Raw genomic sequence first — 20,695 nt, 5'->3', positions numbered from 1 at the left:
ATTTGCATGTGGCAGAGGTTTCACCAGGCTCCTGGGGTCCTTGAGATGGGTGTCTGCATCTTGACTGGTGTCTTGGATAGAAAGACCCACAGGGCATAGGTCACAGTCATGGCTTGATGGTGTTCAAGGACATGCACTTCCCAAGAGAGGCCATGTGGCTGGGTGCAGTAACACACACCTAGTGGCTGGGGAGGCTGAGGCAGGAGAATCATGAGTTCAAAGCCAGCCTCCACAACAGCGAGGTACTAAGCAACTCAGTGAGACCCTGTCTCTAAATAAAACACAAAATAGGGCTGGGGATGTGGCTCAGTGGTCGAGTGGCCCTGAGTTCAATGCTGGGTATGCACCCCCTAATAAAAGAGGCCATGTGATCAGAGAAGGCTGTGGGTAGGCTGGACCCAAAGGCCAGAACTCAGCTTGGTCCACAGCATCCCCAGCCGCAGCCCCAACTTTGGAGAGCTTCTCACTTCTAATCGTCATAAATGCATATGGGCAAGTCACCAAGAGAGGGCGGGCTCCGATCCCCTGCTGCCGCTAAGAGGAGGCATCCTTCTCCCTCAGCAGCACTTGCGGTCTCAGCCCCCGCTGGCTGTGGCCTCTTTTTATAAATATGCCTTGTATCCAAGGAAGCATAACAATTGCCACTCAGAGCTGTCTCTTCAGGGCCACCTGCATCACTCCGAAGGGCTTATCAACAGTATCACCTGGCATCAGTCAGCAGCCAAGCAATCAGTCACCATTGAAGGTCACATTGTACATGTGGCAGTGTGGGAGCAGCAGTGAGGAATAAAGACAGAGCCTCTCTGAGATGATGAGGTCATTCAGCACAAAAATAATAATAGCAACAAAAGCCGCATTACTTTCTATTTGCCACCACTTTACAGGTGCCCTTAGCATTACCCAATCCCGGGCCACTGTGTTCAGTGGTGCAGATTGCACATAGAAAAATATGAATGATGCCTTCTATAGTTGTGCAGTGCCCAACCTGCCCCATCACTCGTGGTGGCCCTGTCACTCAGAATCTCATTTAAAGCTTTTCAGGTTTGAAATTCTTTTGGCTTTTAAAGTTGTTTTCACATCCATTTGGTCCCCATGAAAGTTTTGTGAGATTGCAGGGTTAGTGTCATTCTGGAAGTGTTCCAGGTGACTTAGCAGAACATGATTAGAACCCAGAACTAGTAGCTCTTGGCTCAGAGCCATTTCTACCCACCAAATATATCTGGAGTGCAAGAGGTGGGGGCTTATCCCAAATCTGGTCTCTGGCCGTGGCCGGCTTCCCCTCTTCAGGCTCTGCTCCCCACCCCCAGGTTCGAGCGGGAGCAGAACGACACCTTCATCATGGAGATCCTGGACATCGCTCCCTTCACCAAGATGCGCATCCGCATCGATGGCCTGGGCAGCCGGCCCGAGTGGTTCCTGGAAAGGGTGAGGACCCTCACTCTCCCTTCTAGGCACTGTCTGCCCCTCCTCCCTGTTATTTTGGGTCATCAGTGGACATTTGTTAACAAATGTCACTGAAGAGGGTGATGACATGAGCCCAGCCATGAAATCCAATTTGCCCTTTGGCGTGAATTAATCAGGGGACGTAGTTTCAGGTGTCCAGTGAGAGTCTGGTCAGCTTCCGGAGCAGACAGACAGCATGAGTTGTGAACAGAACATGGCCACCGCCTGGGGTGAGGGGAGGCCTGGCTTGGGCTTTCTCTGGGACGTGGGTTGGGAGGTCAAGACGGGAGCAGCAAGAACCAGGACAGACAGACTGTCACAGTGGGACCCTCAGGCAGGATGGCCAGGGAGCTGGTGCCCCTGCGCTCCAGAGTGTGGTGGCTGCCTCTTGGTCTACCCTACCTGTCCCACAGGGGGCGTGGCAGCCCACCCAGGCAGCCCACCCAGGTCCTGGGCTCTCAGTGGCTGGGAGCAGCCTCAGGGCTGGCATAGTGACATCTTCACAGCTGCAGCTGGGTTTCCTGGTCCTGCCCCAGGCCAGGCCCTCCCTGTGCTCTCACACACGCCACTCATATGCACAAGCTCAATGTCCCCCATGGGAAGAAGGCAGCTTGATCCTCCTCTTAGGACCTTGCTTTCAGGGCTTCCTCAACTCCCCCTGCCTCATGGGGACCTGGCCTCTGGGCTTCCCCAAGGAGGCCACTGACCCACCCTGTTGTGGAGCAGAGAGGAGGTTCCCAGAGCCTGGGGCCAAGCAGGATGCATGTTGTTGGGAACTACTGTGATGCCAGGGTCCACCATGCCTTGAGTGGCCCCCAAGCCTTCAGCGCCCCTCACAGCAAGGACAATGGCTCTGGTGACAAAGATGACAGTCCTGCAGACACAGCCTCAGTGTCACCTGGGTCCTGGGCTCCCCAACACGCTGGTCACAATATGCAGTAGTGTCCTGGGGGCTGCCACAACAGAGACCCGGACTCAGGGCTGAGAACGACGGCACTGACCTCTCCCGGAGCCTGGGATTCCAAGGCCCAGGTGTCGGCAGCTGCTCCTCCCATCTCTGGGACCTTGGTCTCTGGGATGTGGAGGGGCTGCGTTGCAGGGGGGCTGGTAGGTGAGGGAGGGCCTTTCCACACGGGGTCCCTCCCCAGATCCTCCTGAAGAACATGAACACTGGCGATCTGACCATGTTCTACTACGGAGACTGGCTGTCCCAGCGGAAGGGTAAGAAGACCCTGGTGTGTGAAATGTGCGCTGTCATCGACGAGGAGGAGATGATGGAGTGGACGTCCTACACCGTCACCGTGAAGACCAGCAACATCCTGGGTGGGCTGGGGCCCCTCCCAACTCCCGCTGCCTTTGTCCTCACCAGAAAGTTTTGGCTCAGGACCTTGTTTCCGGGCAGGGCACTCTTTTCTTCAGATGGCCTTCCAAAAGCGAGTCAATCCAAGTCACTTCCACAGTCGGTCACTTTCTGCCTAGACAAAATAGTTCCTTCCAATGACAGAATGGGTCCCTTCCCTGCTCCCTCAGGGAAGTAGAAGAGAACGTTGGTGTGTGGGTGGGGGTATGGCCCATGCTTTTGAAAAGCCAGACCCACAGCCTACCATCTGCCTGCTGTGGACTGGTGCCCCCCACCCAGGTGCTTTGCATCTCGGGGACCTGGGGCACCCTTTCACATTCACGTGCTTAGTGGCCATCCCCTGTGTGCTGGCTTTGGCCTTGGATCTTAGGACATAGGACAGAGGTGTGATTCTCAGGGACCTCACAGTTCTGACTGTACTGGGGAACTCAGAGAGGCGCACCTTATCTACCTGAGCATCAGGGATGAGGTCATGGGGACTTCCCAAGGGTGATGCCAAAGTCAGATCCAGAAACACGAGCAAAAGTCACTGAGGTAGTTGGGACACTCAGAGCCTTCTAAGCAAAAGTACTAGTATGTCAAAAATGGAGGTGACAAGGACCAGACTGATCTAGCCATGGAGGCAACACCTCCTACCTCCCCTCCCCTGTGCCAAGCCCACTCTCCAGGAGCTGTTGCAAGGAATTGGGCAAATTCATTCACACTGATTCTAAGTGACTATGGAGGATGAATGTGGTGGCCATGGTAGCTTACATTTCAACAGAGAAGACTTTAGGCAAAGAAGTGAAGCTCTCGTAGTAGAATCGTGGGCATAAATGATGGGCAGATAAATCTGATGTAATTTGTTCAGGGTACCTCCCTTCTCCCTCTGCTCCCCACAATGAAGACTTTATCCTTATGACTTGAGGTTCCAAGTATCCACGTTTTCAAGGCCCTCTATGCCTTAAGAATGTTCCAGAAAAGCTTCACCGAGCCACTTCTTCCAGAAGCACTTGCTTTTGGCCTGGGGTCAAAACCTTTATCCAGCTTAAGCAAATGATATGAAGCTCCAGTGGAAATGTCAAAAGTAGATTTAAGGAGTGCGGAACTTTCTTCTGAATCCACACCATACAGGCGGCAGCTTATATTTTTAACTGCAGATCCAGTCTATATGGCGTGCCTTTTAAGTTTGGGAGCACTTCCCAGAAATAGATGCATTTCTGTCCAAAATATTCACAGTTACTATGACTGCAGTTAGACCAGAAGCCTATACAAGACACAAAGAGAAGGCAAAACACAGAACTGGAGACCTGGGAGTTCCAGGACTCTTACCAGTCCTTTCTGACCTTCCCCTTGGTCCTGCCACCTCTGAACTCTGTCCATCTACATGCCTTGATCCTCTGAGGAGATCAGGAGCAAAGCCAGGGCAAGGGCATGGTATGTCCCAGAGACTGGTACCCAGAGCCTCACTTTGCACTCCCTCCAGGAGCAGGCACGGATGCCAACGTGTTCATCATCATCTTTGGGGAGAATGGGGACAGCGGAACCCTGGCCCTGAAGCAGTCGGCCAACTGGAACAAGTTTGAGCGGAACAACACAGACACCTTCAACTTCTCTGACATGCTGAGCTTGGGTCACCTCTGCAAGCTGAGGGTCTGGCATGACAACAAAGGTAGCTCCCGTTCAAGGTCAGGGTTGTGGGAAGGGCAGCCCTTGGCTCCCTGCAGCACGGGAAGCCTTCCTTGCCTGCCTGGCAGCTCCGTCACTCCAGCAGCCCAGCAGGCAATGCAAGGCGGGGAATCATGCCATTTGACGCTCCTATCAGTGGGTGCCTTTCTATGCATTGGAAAGGAAGCTTAGCTCCTCCTGAATTCTCCCTGGGTGGTTACTGGGCCTTCATGCTCTGTGAAGTCAGAGCATGAATTCTACTTGGTTTACACATAACAATTTTTTTTTTTTTTAAATCTGGTTGGGCCCAGTCGTGCATGCTTGTAATCCCATCAACTTGGGATGCTGAGGCAGGAGGATTCCAAGTTCCAAGTAGCTCAGCAGTAGAGCATTTGTCTGGCATGTGAGAGACCCTGGGTTCCGTACCTAGCACTGCCAAAAAAAAATCAGAGACAGAGAGAGAAACATAGAGGAGATAGAAGAGCTATCTCATCAAATTTACTTCCCACAGATTTCATAGTGAGCCTAAAAGTGTCTAAGTTCACTTGTAAATATAAACTGGAATAGAATATAAATTAAGTGAGAAGTTTATTTTTTAACTGCAAAGTACCAAGGGAATAATTTGTCACCTCTGGAACTGTGGTGATGTTCATGACTTCAGCATTTCTTTGGTTATCATTGGCTGTCTTCAGGTCTATTTTCTCTGTCTTAGGAGTAAGTTCTATTATGTGTTAGAGTCAAATGGTTCATTGTTAAACTTCCCCTCCTCAGTGCATCCTGCTTTCCTAACTCATCCCTCTGGCCTGGCTTTGAACCCAGCCTCGGCCCAGCTGTCTGCTCAAGACCTCTAGCCTTTGCTAGGTCTTCCCCTTCCTGTCTCTGGAGCTGTCCTGGTCCTGGTGCTCTTCTACCTCTGCCCATTCAAATGCCCACCTCAGACAGGCCCGTCCATCATGGCCAACGATGAAACCCAACTCAGCAGTCGGTGACCTCTTTTTCCTATATGAGTCCCACTGTTTGGCTTTAACATGGGTTAAACAGTTAAAATGCTTCCCACAACATGGACCAGGCTCAAATTAGACACAGATGAAATAGCCGTTCTTTGAAGCAATAAAATAATGGGTGTCTTCACAAACTTCACAGTTTCCCTATTGCCTGCATCCATTCGGTTATTCATGTACCAAACATCTGAAATGTTCCCCAGATGCCTGGAACTCTGGGAGGTATGAAAGATACTCACATTTGATCTTTAAAATCACTTTGTGAATTTTTGCAACAAAAGCACTTTATTGTCCCTCTTTTCTACAACCAATGAATATGGAGGCTCCAGGGTTTGAAATGTCACCAGCGCTCAACTGCAGGTCTTCTGTGCCTGTTCTGACCTGCCACACTGTGTGCCAGCCCGTCCTGTCGGTCACAGTTCTGCATCTTGGCCTGCCACTGTGGTAGATGCTCAGAAAAGAAGATGGGGAACAGCTTCCTCTACTCTCTTCCCTATGCTCCCAATGTTTTTATCAGGGTGCCTGGGGTAGCCCTATCCAGGAAAATGTGTTGTAGCAAGGGTCCCTTCTTCTCCACCTGCCCAATCAAATGGCATCAAGAATTTTTGGAAAGGAATGTACCAATAAAATGTTCTCAGATACCCATAATGAATCCTCTTTCCCAAGAAGGAAACAAAGACCCTTCTCACCATCTGTCATGATGGTTTTAGGACCAGTTGTGGGATGGCTGGAGGTTGACTGATTGATGAATAAAATCATCCTAATCAAGAAGATTATGTTCCACTGCAGACACTTCACAAGATCAGGGGAGCCCGTGACACTCAACAGGGGGTCCCTCAATGAGGACAAATGGAAAAGCACTGAGGCCCCTGTGTGTAAATCCACAGGGGTAGAGAGACTTGACAGGTCAGATGAGCAGGGCCAGTGGAGAGTGGGGACAGGAGGACAGTAAAGAGCAGATCAGGGACTCAGTAAATGTTAATATCTCCCCAACCAGGAGAGGGCTAAGCAATACTTGGGCTTTTAACCCTGTCCTGCCACAACCTGTAGCTCAGAAGCAACAGAACCAGAGACTAGAACCCTGAGAAGGAAGAAGCAGTATTCACAGGCTGCCTAAGCCTTCCTTCAGGGCCCAAGCACACACGAGATGTAAGATCTCCCCAACCATCTCCCAACCCAGCCAGAAAAGTGGGCAGGAAAGAATTTCATGTAGATTAGGATGATCTCCCTTTTCCAAGGGGAATGTAATTCCAAGCCCATTCATAATGTATGTTCCGTTCATGGAGGTGGTAAGGGTAATGGGGATGTCTGTTTTGGAGAAACACAGGACAGCCTTGGGTGTGTGGATCTGTTCAAGGTCCTAAACCCTCTTCTGGCTTCTGTTGACTCTGGACTCTACAGCCTGATCCAGGGTGCTTGCCTTGAAGTCTGACTATTTTCACTCTAGCCTGCAAGTAGATACCTAGATGCTTGGCAAGAAGGTCAAGATTACCATGCATCATACCCTCAATCAATAGCATAAAAAGCAGAGGGTTTCTTCTGGAAGATCAGGGCTCATCTCTGTTTTCTGCCTACAAAGGCCACTCTTTCCAGCACCATTTTATCCAATCCTGAGCCCACCTAACTGAGCCTTTTGCTTCTTGGATGATTTCTCCTGGGGCTGCCCCACCTTCAATACCTGCCCTCACCTTCCTTCTCAGTCTGTGTCTCTCAAGAACTTCTAGAGTCCTCTCGTGCATTCCTGCCTCCATGTCATACCCTTCCTTCCAATCTAGGAAAGTAGAGGTTCAAGTACTCCAAAGGAATGTTCAAAGGCTCGTGCAGAACATTTCTGGAGGTACGTAAAGTGTTTGTTTCCAGTGATGTTTAAGTTTCCTCCTTTCTTTTTTTCTCTCCTCCTACCTAAGATGACGTCTCTCTTGGACAAAATGAAGGATTCAGGTCCTTTACTACTTTAGCCCTAACAGTCCCCATGGCTTTAATATTGATATCATTTCATAAATCAAGTATAATTGGTTCTCATTATTTATGATAGTTATGCTCTATAAAGTTGCTGTGAATACTGAATTAGCAAATACTGAAGCTCCTGGAGAAATACAGCGTTAAGTTCCTGTGAGCCTCTGGTCACAATTAGATCGATGTGTAACCTTGTTTTTATGTGTATTTCTGTTTACAAACCTCTTACTCAATATATATTGTTTATTCAAAAACACTGAACTCACAACCAATAGCACTATAATTCATACCAGAATGAAGTTTACTAACAGGTTTTTTGGGGGGGAACATCATACACCTCTTATATTTAGAAACACTGAATAGCACTTTAGCCTGGGGCCTACACATGATATTTGGAGGCTATTTTTATACAATGAATTCACCACAAAAAGCACAAAAATGGGAAAACCGTGGTGTTAAGCAGGAAAAAGACACTTGCTTACAATGTAAGAGCTAGAACAAAAAGTAAGTATATCCCCGTCCAGCCTCATCAGGGAACATGTGCATGGGGTGGCTCAGTTTTCACCGCTCTGCACGTGTTCAGGGTAATCATGTAAGTATTAATTTGGAGTATTAAATAATTTTAGCAAATAGGCAATTTCACAGAGATGTAACATGCAAATAATAAGGACCAACTGTATGTATTGAGCACTTACTGTCAGGCATTATGTTCAGTGGTAGGCACAGTGCAGTACACAGCAGACAAGGTTCCTGTCAGCTTGCTATGAGCTTGTAGCAAAAAAGCACATTTATTACCTGACAAGAACAACTGAGAAAAGGAAAAGTTTATTTTGGGCTTATGATTTCAGAGGTTTCATCCCTGGTCAGTTGATTCTATTGCTCTGGGCCCAAGGTGATGCTGGAACATCATGGCGGAAGGGTGTGGCAGAGGAAGACTACTCAGCTCATGCATCCAGAAAGCAGAAAGAGAGACAGCAAGGATCCAGGGACAAAATGCAATTCCCAAGGGCACCCTCTCATTGACATACTTCCTCCATCACACCCCACCTGCCTGCAGTTACCACCCAGTAATCCATTTTAATTATTAATCCATCAAATGGATTAATCTACTGATTAGGTTCCAGTTTTTAGTCACCAAATTATGTCACCTCTGAACATTCCTTCATTGTCTATCATATAAGCTTGTTGGAGGACACCTCTAGTGAGCTAGAGCATATTTCTGAGAATTACAGAATTTGAGGTTATAAAAGGGAAGGAAGAAGATGAGGGATGAGATTATCTCTACATTTTGCACTTCAAAGCCAGAATGAGTTTGGGGAGGAAGACCTCATCTGGGGAATTCTGTAATGCTGAGAATTTTTCACACACCATGAAAACCAAGCTATGGTATGTTGGTTCCTGACGCTAAAATTTCCTGGACATAAATATAATAGAGGAAACATGTAGCCAAAATTGATTTCAAATAGCAAAGCAAATAAAAAACATTTAAAATGTTTATTTATCCCTAGCAAATTCTCAAGTCTCTTGATGAGAAGTTTTGTTACACAGCCAACCATCCAAGTCACTGTACTGGAGAGAATGGAGGAGGAGATAAACAGCCTCTGTCATTCAAGGATGCATGTTTATTAGACAAAAATGTTCTTCACATCCTCCTAAGAACTGCCCCCCCCCACATACGTTAAAAAAAATGTCAGGGAACCTTTCTGACCTAATCTCACTCTCTCTGCTTTCAGTTTCTTTTTAGACTGTGGAATAACCTCTTATTCCTGATTATTTCAATCCATCCAGAGAATGGTGTGGTACATTTGTGTTTGAGAATAAGGACTCTTTAAGATTAATTACTTCCATTCAAAAAGATTTTATCTTTTCTTCACTGTCTTCTCTTTAATAGCTCTATGAACTTTGAGGTCAGTCCTTGTTTAAATTTCACCTTGCGTGAAATCACTTACATTTATTGGGCGAGCTAGCAGTCAGTCATAAGTAGACCACTCAAGAGATATTTTGCACCTGCAATTCTCTTCTCCTACTAAAATTCTTATGCATCTTTCAGAATCCAGATTAACTCTTGCCTTCTTCACGAAGTTCCCTGATCCCCCCCAAATAAAGATAAAATGTTCCTCACTCTGTACTTCTAAACCTCTCTCTTTGTACCTCTCTTTGCAGTACTCATAATGCTGAATTGTGATTGTCTTGTCAATTGCAACTGGCTTTGAATCTTTTAAGGATAGAGATCTCATTTGATTGACATTTGTATTCTCAGTGCCTTGCACTTAGTAGGTCCTTAATAATTATGTGAGAGAATTAATAAATTGAAGCCAATCAGCTTGTAGCATCTTCTGGATTATAAATGAATTCTGACTCCAGAATGTCTTCTTTTCTAGACTTCCCCAGAGATCTCTTTCTAGATGTTTGAGAGGTCTCCAGATATAGATTTTCTAACAATCTTAATAAAGTACATGTAATTCTCCAAAGGTAGTTTGAACATTGCCCCTCAATCCCCAAATTCTTGCTCACCCACAACCTCAGACTGTGATTACATTTGGAAATAGGATCTTCGAAGATATGATTAGTGAAGGATATCAAGAGGAAATGATTCTGGATTTAGGGTGGGCCCTAAACCCAAAGATGACTGTGTCCTTAGATGAAGACAAGAAACATGGACGGGGATAGAAAGGAAATCATGTGAAGGAGACAGAGACTGGAGAGCAGAAAGCAGTAACAAGATGAGGAACACAGAGGGTTTCTGGGGGCCATGCAAGCCAGGAAGGGGCAGGAAAAGATTCTTTTCTGAAGCATCCAAAGAGAGAAGGACCCTGCCAGTGCCTCAATTTCAAACTTTTGGTCTCCAGAACTCTGAAATTATAAGCTGTTTTGTTTAAACAGACCAAGTTTGTGGCAATTTTTATAGCAGCCCTAGGAAAATAATATAGCAGGGAAGAATCTTCTGGGAAATACTAAAGACCTGCTTAAGTCCTAACTCAGTCATGTCTTTGCAGCAAAGAACCCATGCCAGGACTCACTGCTGGGTGAAAAGATATCCAAGGCCACTGGACTGAGAAAAAACACAAACTCAGAGTGCAGTCTCATCAGAGTCAGCAGGACTAACTGCAGCAGCTTAGAGCATGAGGTTAAGTGGCACAGAGTCATATCCCAAGGTGGTGTCAAGCAGTGATCCGTTTGGCAAACATGTTGCTCCTAACTTTCACACCAGGGGTCTCCACAGTCCTGATATCAGTTTAGTGGTCATGGGGCACAAAACCCAACTATTCTCTAGGCACGAAAAAGACAAAAAGTCTAGATCTGGCAGGCATCATAGTCTAGCTTGATGCCACCCTGGACTTGCCATTCAGCCCAGCCACTGGGACTTAGGTCCTATGATCTGACTTCCACCTGCATCCTACCATGATTCTTCTACCTCCCTGCTTACAGCGAACAAACCCTCTCATGTCCTCACCTTCTCCCTAAAAGTTTTTCTGATTGTCCTACCTTACCTGAACTCCTCTAGAACAGTGTGCATATGTGTACCTTCATTCTGTCTCCTTCACTTGACTCTCAGCTCACACATGCCATTGTTTGGCTCATTGTTCTTGCCCTGATGCCTATCACATGCTGTGATATAATAGGGACTTAATATAGTTTAATAGAATTTAATTATACTCTAACTTCAGTCTCTTGGATCCTTCCTTGTCTTTTCATGCCTTAGATTTGGGAAACTCAGTTTTCTCCAGAATCAGTATTTCTGTTGCTTTTGAAAATTGGGTTATGGACATAAACCTTGGAGTCATGACTAAGTTGTCTGATACTTCCTGACCCCTCTTCCAGACATTGGCCACACATCTAGACTTTCTTAGTTTTTTTTAATGCTTCCCCCCCACCACCCACTATGCAAAAGCCTGACAGCCAATTAGTCAATTTCTTCCTATCTCATAGCAGTCAAAACTCCAAAAGGGGAGTGAGGCTTTTCAGCACCGTGGACAGCTCTAGATGGTTTCAACAAGGCAACCTGTGGCTATTGCCATTTTGATGCCAGGTTCTCCCAAAAGCTTGACACCTCATCCCATGCCCACTTGTATAGTCAAAGACTATCTTGTGACCTTGACCCCACAATGGCTCATGGACTTAAAAGAAATTCTTTGTCATTGATGTGATCTTTTTTTTCCTGTAATGTAAGAAGTGGGCCCCTCTTTCTCTCCAGCCCAGGCTTAGGATCTGAAAGCAGGGTCATACCATTGGCAGGTCTTGAAGCTCAGTAGAGAAAGGAAAATTTCTGTGTGCTAATTGAGCCTACATGATCAGAATACCAAAGTCAAGAGAGAAACAGAGTAGTCTATGTCCTATGCCCAACTCCCTCTAGGGGAGTTTCCATCTATGTTATACTTATCTTGCACATAAATTTAAACAAATATCACATAAGTTACAAATGTTTCATTTGCTTAAAGAATAATAACCTTCTCTTTTCCTGAATCTATCCTCCCATTTTTTAAATTTAATCAATAGTTTTTTTATGAAACATTTTAAACATAAGGAGAAGTGATGAGATAGTAGAATGAACTTCCCTGTACCCATCACCTGAGTTCAATAATTATCATGATTTATCACATCGACTGTAACCTTTTTACCTTTTTTACTTTCTTAACTTCTTTCTGGTTGTTAGAGGATATGACATGAAATCCTGAACTTGGTGTCATTTTACGCCAAACATATTTCACAAGTTTTTCTTTCTGTAAGACATTTTCTTCCAAAATCTCACCACCATGGTCACTTTTATCAATGACTTCTTTGTGTCATTCAACTTCCACTTTATAAAAAATTTCCCAATGTGTATAATATGTAAATGTGATAATTTCTATGTATTGATACAGTGTGAAATAGCCCCACTCTTACAAAAATAGTGAATACAGAGGCTTCCACCCCGACCTATCTATTGTGAATTTCCCGCATAACTCTTCACCTAATGGCTTCATCTAGTGCTGATCAATTAGAGTTACAAATGTGATTTTATAATTCTGTCATTTCTTATCCACTCACTAGCTGGAATTTTTCTTTTAAAAACTGTCTCTAAGGCTATTTGATTACTATGAAATATATTTCATGGGGGAAAACCAAGATAAATGATTAATTCTTCCAATTACCCAGCTAGCTTTTACAATACTGAACAAATTATAACCAGTGTGTTTATTTTCTAATTGATTTTGCTCTTTTTTTTCTTCTGGTTAAATTAAAACTCTGGTGAGGTAAAGAATGGTTTTAACCTCAAAATGAATTGATAAATTTCCTCTTGCATAATATTCATTCTTAGAAATAGAGAGGGCCTCAGAATTCATCTGTTCTAATCTTATTGTACAAGTGAAAAAATGAGGCATGGAGATATGATAGCATGTTCAGTTAGGCGAATATACTGAGACTGGAACCCAGATCTGCCAAAGCTCAGAGTGTGACTTCCAGTGGCCTCTTAGATGATGAACCTGTGGAAGTGTTTTTGGAACAATAACATTCCTCCATAGCTAGGACTCTGTGACGATTCTATATCACTTTGAACCATTGATTGATCTTGCTGAAGAAATGTAAGCTACCGAGATGAAACCTGAGATTCCCATAAGTTATTTTTTAAGGAAGGAGTTGCTTGGTGAAGCAAATATTTTTACCTGAAAAGAATTTTTCATAGTTTGCACTGGAACAAAGAGCTGACAGCTCATCTTTGAAAGTAAAAATAATTTATTATTTCTGTGTTTATAAAACGCTAAGTTCACAACACTGTGATACTATTAAGAGGACATAAGATGTGGGTTTTCACTCGCTAAAATCTAACTAGAGAAGTCAGACATACATATAAAAATAGTCCAAAAAGAGGGCACAGTCATGGTCTCAGTAGCATGGTCTCAGTAGCCATGCTCATGGCCAGGAGAATGGACACACAGGAATAGCATAGGCCTGGGGATTCCAGAAGTCCTCATGGAGGAGATGAGAATAGCATAGGCAGTTATTTAGGGCTGGAGAATAGCTTGGAGCCATAATGAGAAGGAGAAAAGGCCAAAGGGATGCCTAATAAGTCCATCTCATTGGGATAAGGAGCCACCAGGGAATCACAGGCGTAGATGGCATGCTGAAATCTAGGGGCATCCAGCTGCCAGCCTTGTTCCCTATCAGCATCTACCATCTCTTGTTGCCTGGAAAGACTAGACTTCACACTGGTTCAGAGTTTCTAAGTCTTTTTTTTTTTAAGTAATTTTGAAACATTTGAGAAAAATTAATCAATTTTACTCAGACAGGACATTCCTCCTGGATGAGGCTATAAATCCCTCACCCCCATCATGATGGTTCTTCCCTGTTCTCCCCTATTTCAATCCTAGTACACACTCATGCATTCAATAAACATTTATTGGATAACATCTGAGCAATGTGCTAGGCACTAGAATATGCAACAGAAGATCACAAGCCCCCTGCTGTTGTGGGCTTACAACTTAGTGGACAAGGAAATAGAAACAAAATGATTTCAGTTGTCAAGTGGGTAATGGTGATTGATAGAGAGTAATCGGAGATGAGGAAACTCCTGAAAATAGGGCCATAACAAGGGCTTTCAAAACACAGGGAACTTGATCTGACACCTCCGTGACAAAACAGTGCTGATACATCACTGCAGATAAACAGAATAGTCAAGCACAATTCTCCAGGAAAGAGAGAGGTTCATATGTCAAGTGTAGGTGGAATATAGTAAGTCAAGTCGAGAGCAGGCTGGCATGAAATCATACAGGTGGAAAGGAATTGGATGGTGTCAATCCATGCAGTTCTTGAAGAGCAGTTTATATTTGATTCTGAGAGTGACAGGAAACCTCTGGAGAGTTTTATGTGGCAAAGTGACAAAACACAATTTATGAATTTAAAACATCCGTAGGATACATATAGAAGGGCATTGGTGATAGTATATGTGTGAGAGCAAACATCTGGGAAATAACTAGTTATACACCATCAAGGACAAGGTGGACAGTCTATGACAGGTGCTTACATTGGATTGGAGCACCAGGCAGCTATGACAAAGAACGGGGCAGATATCTACACTCTGATATGTGTTACCTGCATGCAAAAAGGTACAGTGGCAAACTTTTGACTGTTTGCTACCTTCGTATGAAAAAACAGAGTAGAACCCTAAAAGTGGAGACCCTGTAAAGAAATGGATTCTCTTGATGGTCAGTTTCAGGTAGTTCCCTATCAGCTCACCACTATTGATTAGTGCTGGCCAGACAGTTAGTCCTGCTGTAACTGTGGGTCTGTCTATGTTGCTGTTGTCTTTACCACCAAAGGCCAGTCACAATGACACTAGTCTGTCCAGAGCTGTCTGCTTCCACTTGCCCTTTTGATGGGTTCTGAGTGGGAGAAATTTTCAGTAAGAGCCCTCTCAATCATAACTCACATTTACAAAACTGGGCAAGTAAGTCATCCGTGAGCACAGAGCTGAGGATTAAGTCTCTTTCATATCAAAGGAGCTGGGGTTAGCCTGTGATTTGCCACGGAGTTCTATCTTGAGAAGAGAATTGGGATGGGCTGAGACAATGGAGTCAGGTGCACAGGACAAACAATCTTTCCCTGGGACATCTTCCAATAGGATCAATAGTGCATCTGCTTTTTCTCCACCTTCCTCTTTTTTTTTTCTTAAAAAAGAGAGAGCGAGAGAGAGAGAATTTTTTTTAATATTTATTTTTTAGTGGGTTTTTTTTTTTTTTTTTGGCGGACACAACATCTTTGTTTGTATATGGTGCTGAGGATCGAACCTGGGCCACACGCATGCCAGGCAAGCACGCTACCACTTGAGCCACATCCCTAGCCCTCCGCCTTCCTCTTTACCCCCCCCCCCTTCCTTTCTATGTTCCACTCTAGAAGGCTTTGAGAAAAAGCCTTCAATCACTCTTACCTGCATCCTTTTCAGACTGAACACATGGAGGCTTTCTATATACTCTAATCAGCTTCATGACACTCTCAGAAACCATCTCAGAAAGGACCAGTTTGGAAACTTAGATGGGACTGACCCTAACATAGAAAAGTAAGAAAGATTATTGAGTTAAAAAGTAAGTTTGTCATAAAATAACTCACCACTGTTTAACTCAATGGAAGTGTTTCAAAATATAAGTTAATCGAGCACTATTTTCTACTTTAGTAAAGATTTATGTTAAATAAAAATAAGGACTGTTAAAATCTGGAATGATGCCAATATGTGTGCCCTGCCCATGAGTCTTAACATCTTCCCCTGTAGTCTAGGTGACTGGAAATTTGTGTCCATCGTTGTGTGTCTCTGTGCTTATGAGACATGGAGACCAGAGACAGGATCAATCAGCAGTTGTTGCTTGGGGCAGTGTCTGATCATAGAGAAGAACTTTTTGATGGGGACAATGGGGATGTCCCCACATCCCTAGGTGGCATGAGAGAATAAGGGGTGGGACTAAAGCATATCAATTCATTCCTTGAGGGGTTGCCTTGAGCACATGTTATGAGCAGCAAATATCATCACCACAACCTGCTAGACCGCTGGGATTTCCCCCCACATGGGTCCCTTTGGCATTCAGAGTTCTCAAGGAATTTGAAGGGTACAGAGCAACCAAAGCAGCACACAGTGTAAATACCACGCAGCTGTCACGGCAAATGCACATCGGTTCGTCCTGGCTAGCTGTGCTATCAGGGGAACACTTCTGAAGGAATCCCTGCCAATTACAACAGAAGCAGCTCTGTATTCGTAATCAGTCCAAATCTTGTCAAAATTAGCAATATATCCCAAAGAAATGGCAGCTTCTGGATCCTTCTATGATTGTTGAATGGCTCAGCCAAAGACCCCAAAGTCATAATATCTTCATTCACTCTGCATTCATTGAGCAATGGCTTGCCTGCCAGTCACAATGCTAGGCATTAGGGAAACAAAAACAAATAAGACCTGGTCCCTGTCCTCAGGGGCTCCCGGTTTCAGGGAAGAGATGGATATAAATGATGACAGTGCAATGACATCTTGGTCAGGATGTGGCCACAGAAGATGCAGGGTTCTATAGCAACATGGAGGAGGACTCTGTGACAGGCCCAGTGGGCAGTGGGGGCATGAGAGAAGGCTTCCTGGAGGAGGTGATAACCAGAACTGATTCTGGAAGGATAGTGGGCATGAACTCCATGAATACTAGAGTTGGAAAGTGATAGAAGTTTCCTTAGCCTTGGGAACATCCAAAAGATCTACTCTGCAGGCCAGATGCCTCTGTTGTGAATCTGATGAAAGCAACAAGCCCCTTCCCTGGTAAAAATGTCTATTTAATCATAGCACAGTTTCCATGGCCCATAAACTCTTAAATTCCATGTGCAAGTCCCCTACAGATCATGAATCCCAGGCTAAGGGTTTGCAAAGAGAATCTTATCCTACTAGCTGGAGGAGCCCTCTGAGATCACCTCACCCAACTCATCACCAAGGAAACTGAGGCCCAGAGAAGACAGAGAAAGGGTCCAGGGCTGCATAGCCTGTGGGTTGGGGGAGGGAAGCCTAGGAAGGCATGGAGGGCACCTCCGGCTCCCAGTTCCCATGACGTCTCTTCCACAGGGATATTTCCTGGCTGGCACCTGAGCTATGTTGACGTGAAGGACAACTCCCGCGATGAGACCTTCCGCTTCCAGTGTGATTGCTGGCTCTCCAAGAGTGAGGGTGACAGGCAGACGGTCCGCGACTTTGCATGTGCCAACAATGAGATCCGTGAGGAGCTGGAGGAGACCAGTACGTGGGGAGACCACAGGGGCCCAGGCTAACTGTGATATCTGAGCTGGCTCTTAAGTTAAGGAGGGTGGCTCCTGAGGAGGTGGGGACAGTGAGGGTGAGAAGATACCAGGACAACTGTACATGAGTCAGATCCTGATGAGGGAAATACTATGGGGGAGATGCCCAAGAAAACTCCTAGACATTGCTCCATGAACCTGGAACTGCTAACATGCCAACTCATGGCCCTGAATCACAGGGGCCAATTAGGTAGCAGGGATCCCCACTGGGGGCTTGCACTAGGCTGGACAGGTTGGTGTGAAGCTCTCCTTGGTTTATTTCTACCTGGTAAACTAGATCCAATTGTACCTTTGGCAATAGCTGTGAAACCAGCCTTTCTAGAAACAGAAGGCAGGTCCAGCAAGTCTCAGCCACTTTCTCTGTGTCCCTTCCTCAGGGGATATTTAAAGAGAGAGAGTAATTGATCCCTAAGGTGGATGGCCACCAAGGCCCAGGGAGGTATATCTTTAATACACAATTGTCTGGGCCCAGCTGTTTAGAAGGCTTGCCAAAGGCAGAGCCCAGCGCAAGAAAGTATTTGCTAACTCAGTTATTAAGGCAACACTAGCTGCACTAAGAGGTGAACCCCCAAATCTTAGTGTCTTAACATAAGGAAATTCATTTCTAATGTAATTTGTGGTCTAGTGTGGGTGATTGGTGGGAGATCCTTCATGTGGTGATTTAGGAACATAAGAACTTTGCATCTGGGTCTTTGCCATTTCCAAAGTGTGGCTTCCACATTTCTTGCAGAAAGGAAAAGAGAACCTGGAGGAGGCCCTCCCCCACCTCCTTAACACATTAACACATATTCTATTGGTGAGAACTAGTCACATGGCTCCACCAGAGGCAAGGGCCAGCCAGGGACTTGGGCCCTGGCTGTACAGCCCCTTCTAGGGGACCACTGTACACCCCAAAAGGGAATTATGCATTTGGTGGAAAACCACCTAACCTATCTTTGCCAGGATATCTGCCCAATGATGAAGTTGGTTGTCCTAAGAGTTAGTGAGCCCCAAGTCCCTGGAAGCACTCAAATGAAGGCTGAACACCCTTTCTTCAAGTTTCCTATAGGGGACTTCCTGCCCTGATCCAGAAAGTGGGCTCCCAGCTTCAGTAATTGCACTTCTTGAGGAGTTACTGGGCCCAGTCTTTTCTGAAGGTGCTATAGGTGATGCATGCTGCTTTGTGATCTCTAGTGTGTCTGCATGGACCTTCACACGAGTTAGGCTCTCTAAAGATCCCAAGGTTCTCCCAGGTCAGGGAGAGCACTGTTCATGCTTGCCACCCTCTGTAGCACCTCCAGCCCTGGGGCTTAGTAGAGACTCAGTGAATGGAAGAAGACGTGCTCCTCTTCCTAAGAGCCTCACGGTGTAGGCAAAGGGGGAATGGAAGCCCCTTATACAAGAGCCAAGGGAAGTTGCTAAGGGGAGTTTAGTTCTGGAAGGATGTGTGGGTGTGGAGGAAGGGAGGACAGGGGCAAGAGCTAGGAGAAGGCCCGAACCCATGAGTCATTGCCACAAGCCTTCAGGGGACAGCATGGCACCCTCTGGGCTGCCCAGGAGGGGACAGGCAGCCACACCCACATTCAATGCCAGAGGTTTGCCCTGGGAATGTTACGGACGCAATCTTAGCTACCTTTATTTAACCAAGTAACAAATTCAGGTTGATCATCTTGAAGTGCCACCCCCTATTGACTTCAGGAAATGCTGTCCTTGTGGCACTTTCATTCTTGGATGGCTGACCCCACGTGGACCTCTAGGCACTCCATCTGATGGCATAAACACCCCCTCATGCCTGAATAGAGCTACCCTACCCACATGTCCTCACCCTGAGGACCATCTCCTCTCACATCTCCTACTTGAGTTCATGGTGGTGGGCATGGAGGTTCCTACAGCCCCCACCTCTCCCTCATGCTGACAAACCATGTCCTTCGCAATGCCCCTTAAACTCACCAGGGCCTGTTCGCCAAACATGACTTGGCTTCTGCTGGGAAAGCAGAATCTCGGCAATGGCTGGGATCCCTGGTCTGGCCTCTTCCAGGTGTGGAGTGCTCCCTCCTGCGGGGCTATGAGCCCTGTGGATCTTTTCCCTCGCCTAGGCTACCTGCCTCTGCCCAATTCCTTCTACCTATTTTAGGGAGTGAGAGAAATTACAAAGGCAAAGGGGTTGCACCGGGGCTGGGATTGACCTCACACTGAGCAGCAGACTCAGAATCCCTCTCCTTGATTGTCTTGATCCTACCTCTGAGGTAAAGGCACAGAAACTGAGCGATCCCTTTGGATCCCAAATCCCCAACCCTTAAGGATTCACTGCCGTCAGCAGAAGCTCTATGCACAAGGCCCACTCCTGGTGTCAGCTCCATCCCTGGCCTGGCCCCTGGGGAGAAGGCTGGGTCACATCTCGCCCCCATCAGTATCTTATTTATGTTCTTCCCTCTCGGCTCTTCTTCAAGGCCAACCTCAAACACTGGCCATGAATGGTTTCAACCATTCATTCTTTGGTTCAGTAAATACTTACTGAAAGCCTACCCCATGCTGAGCTGTTCTGGGCACTTGGAAGTCTATCAATGAGCAAAATGAGGAGTACTGTCTTCATGGAGCTTACATCAAATAGGAGAAGAGAGGTACAAACAGAATTAATAAATAAATGACATAGATGAGGACAAGAGAAAATTACACAGCGAAGCAAGACAGACAAGTGCATGAGGGAAATGCGTTGCCATTTTAGTGAGGGGACTTGGAGTCGGCTTTCCTGAGAAGTTGACTTTTGCATAAGGAGAAGGAGAGGAGGGAGGGGTCAACTCACTCTGAGGAAAGCATTCCAGGCAGAGGAAGGGGCAGCGCAGAGCTCTAAGGCAGGTGCAAGGGGGCAAGTGGCTGGAGAGAGCAAGAGAGAAAGTTCTAGGAGCTGAAAGGGGTGAGGGATCGATCCCATTTCTTCTCACCCCGGATTACTCTGGGGTTGCAGGGTTATCACGTTTTGTCATACGGTTTGGCCAATGTTTGTGCCGAGGGAGTTCCAGTGTCACCAGAGTCTGGTGCAGTCCTTGACCTGTGGCACCGACTGGTCAGAGGCTGGATGAACGAATGCTGATGCAGACATGCTGGACAGAACAGCAGGGCAGAAAGGTTGCTGTGTGGCTGATGGTGGCAGCTGAGGCAGGTGGAAGTGGGGCTGCACACTGGAGCAAGTTCAAGGCTCTCTTGAGGTCCTTTGTCTGCCAGATTTTGTCCTCGACTTTTCAAAGCTGGACCTAGCCTCTCCCTACTTCTTTTCCTTGTAGCATCTTGTTGAGCCCTGAGTCAGGCCCAGCGTCTCCGGAGAATTCATCCTCACATCCTGCTTCCTTCCCAACATCTCCCCTATTTGCCCAGCAAAGAGGTGGCTACTATAAATAAGACAGAACTGTCGCTGTAGCCTCAGAGTTGGGCACTTGTACTTACCCGGCTGGGACTGTGATGATGCTAACCTGCCTCCCCGCCCCCAGGCTGTGGCCTAAGATCAGAAGAGAGGCCCCGA

The 20,695-nt window shown here is 46.2% G+C and overlaps 1 protein-coding gene across 3 annotated transcripts in view; it reads left to right on the top strand.

Moving 5' to 3' along the window:
* Nucleotides 1–20,695, top strand: part of Loxhd1 (lipoxygenase homology PLAT domains 1) — a 135,267-nt gene that overhangs the window by 108,149 nt on the left and 6,423 nt on the right. For all 3 annotated transcript variants that reach the window (XM_046428446.1, XM_046428445.1, XM_046428444.1), the window contains 4 exons: nt 1,308–1,425; nt 2,592–2,766; nt 4,269–4,454; nt 16,970–17,140. In XM_046428446.1, the coding sequence (XP_046284402.1) occupies nt 1,308–1,425; nt 2,592–2,766; nt 4,269–4,454; nt 16,970–17,140 (650 nt within the window). The remainder of the gene's footprint in view (nt 1–1,307; nt 1,426–2,591; nt 2,767–4,268; nt 4,455–16,969; nt 17,141–20,695) is intronic.

The sequence above is a fragment of the Marmota monax genome, unplaced genomic scaffold (genome assembly GCF_021218885.2).
Source record: "Marmota monax isolate L192 unplaced genomic scaffold, Marmota_monax_Labrador192_F-V1.1 WCK01_AAM20220418_F8-fsc00031, whole genome shotgun sequence".
In the NCBI taxonomy this organism is placed as follows: domain Eukaryota; kingdom Metazoa; phylum Chordata; class Mammalia; order Rodentia; family Sciuridae; genus Marmota; species Marmota monax.
This window is presented reverse-complemented; position numbering and strand designations above follow the sequence as displayed.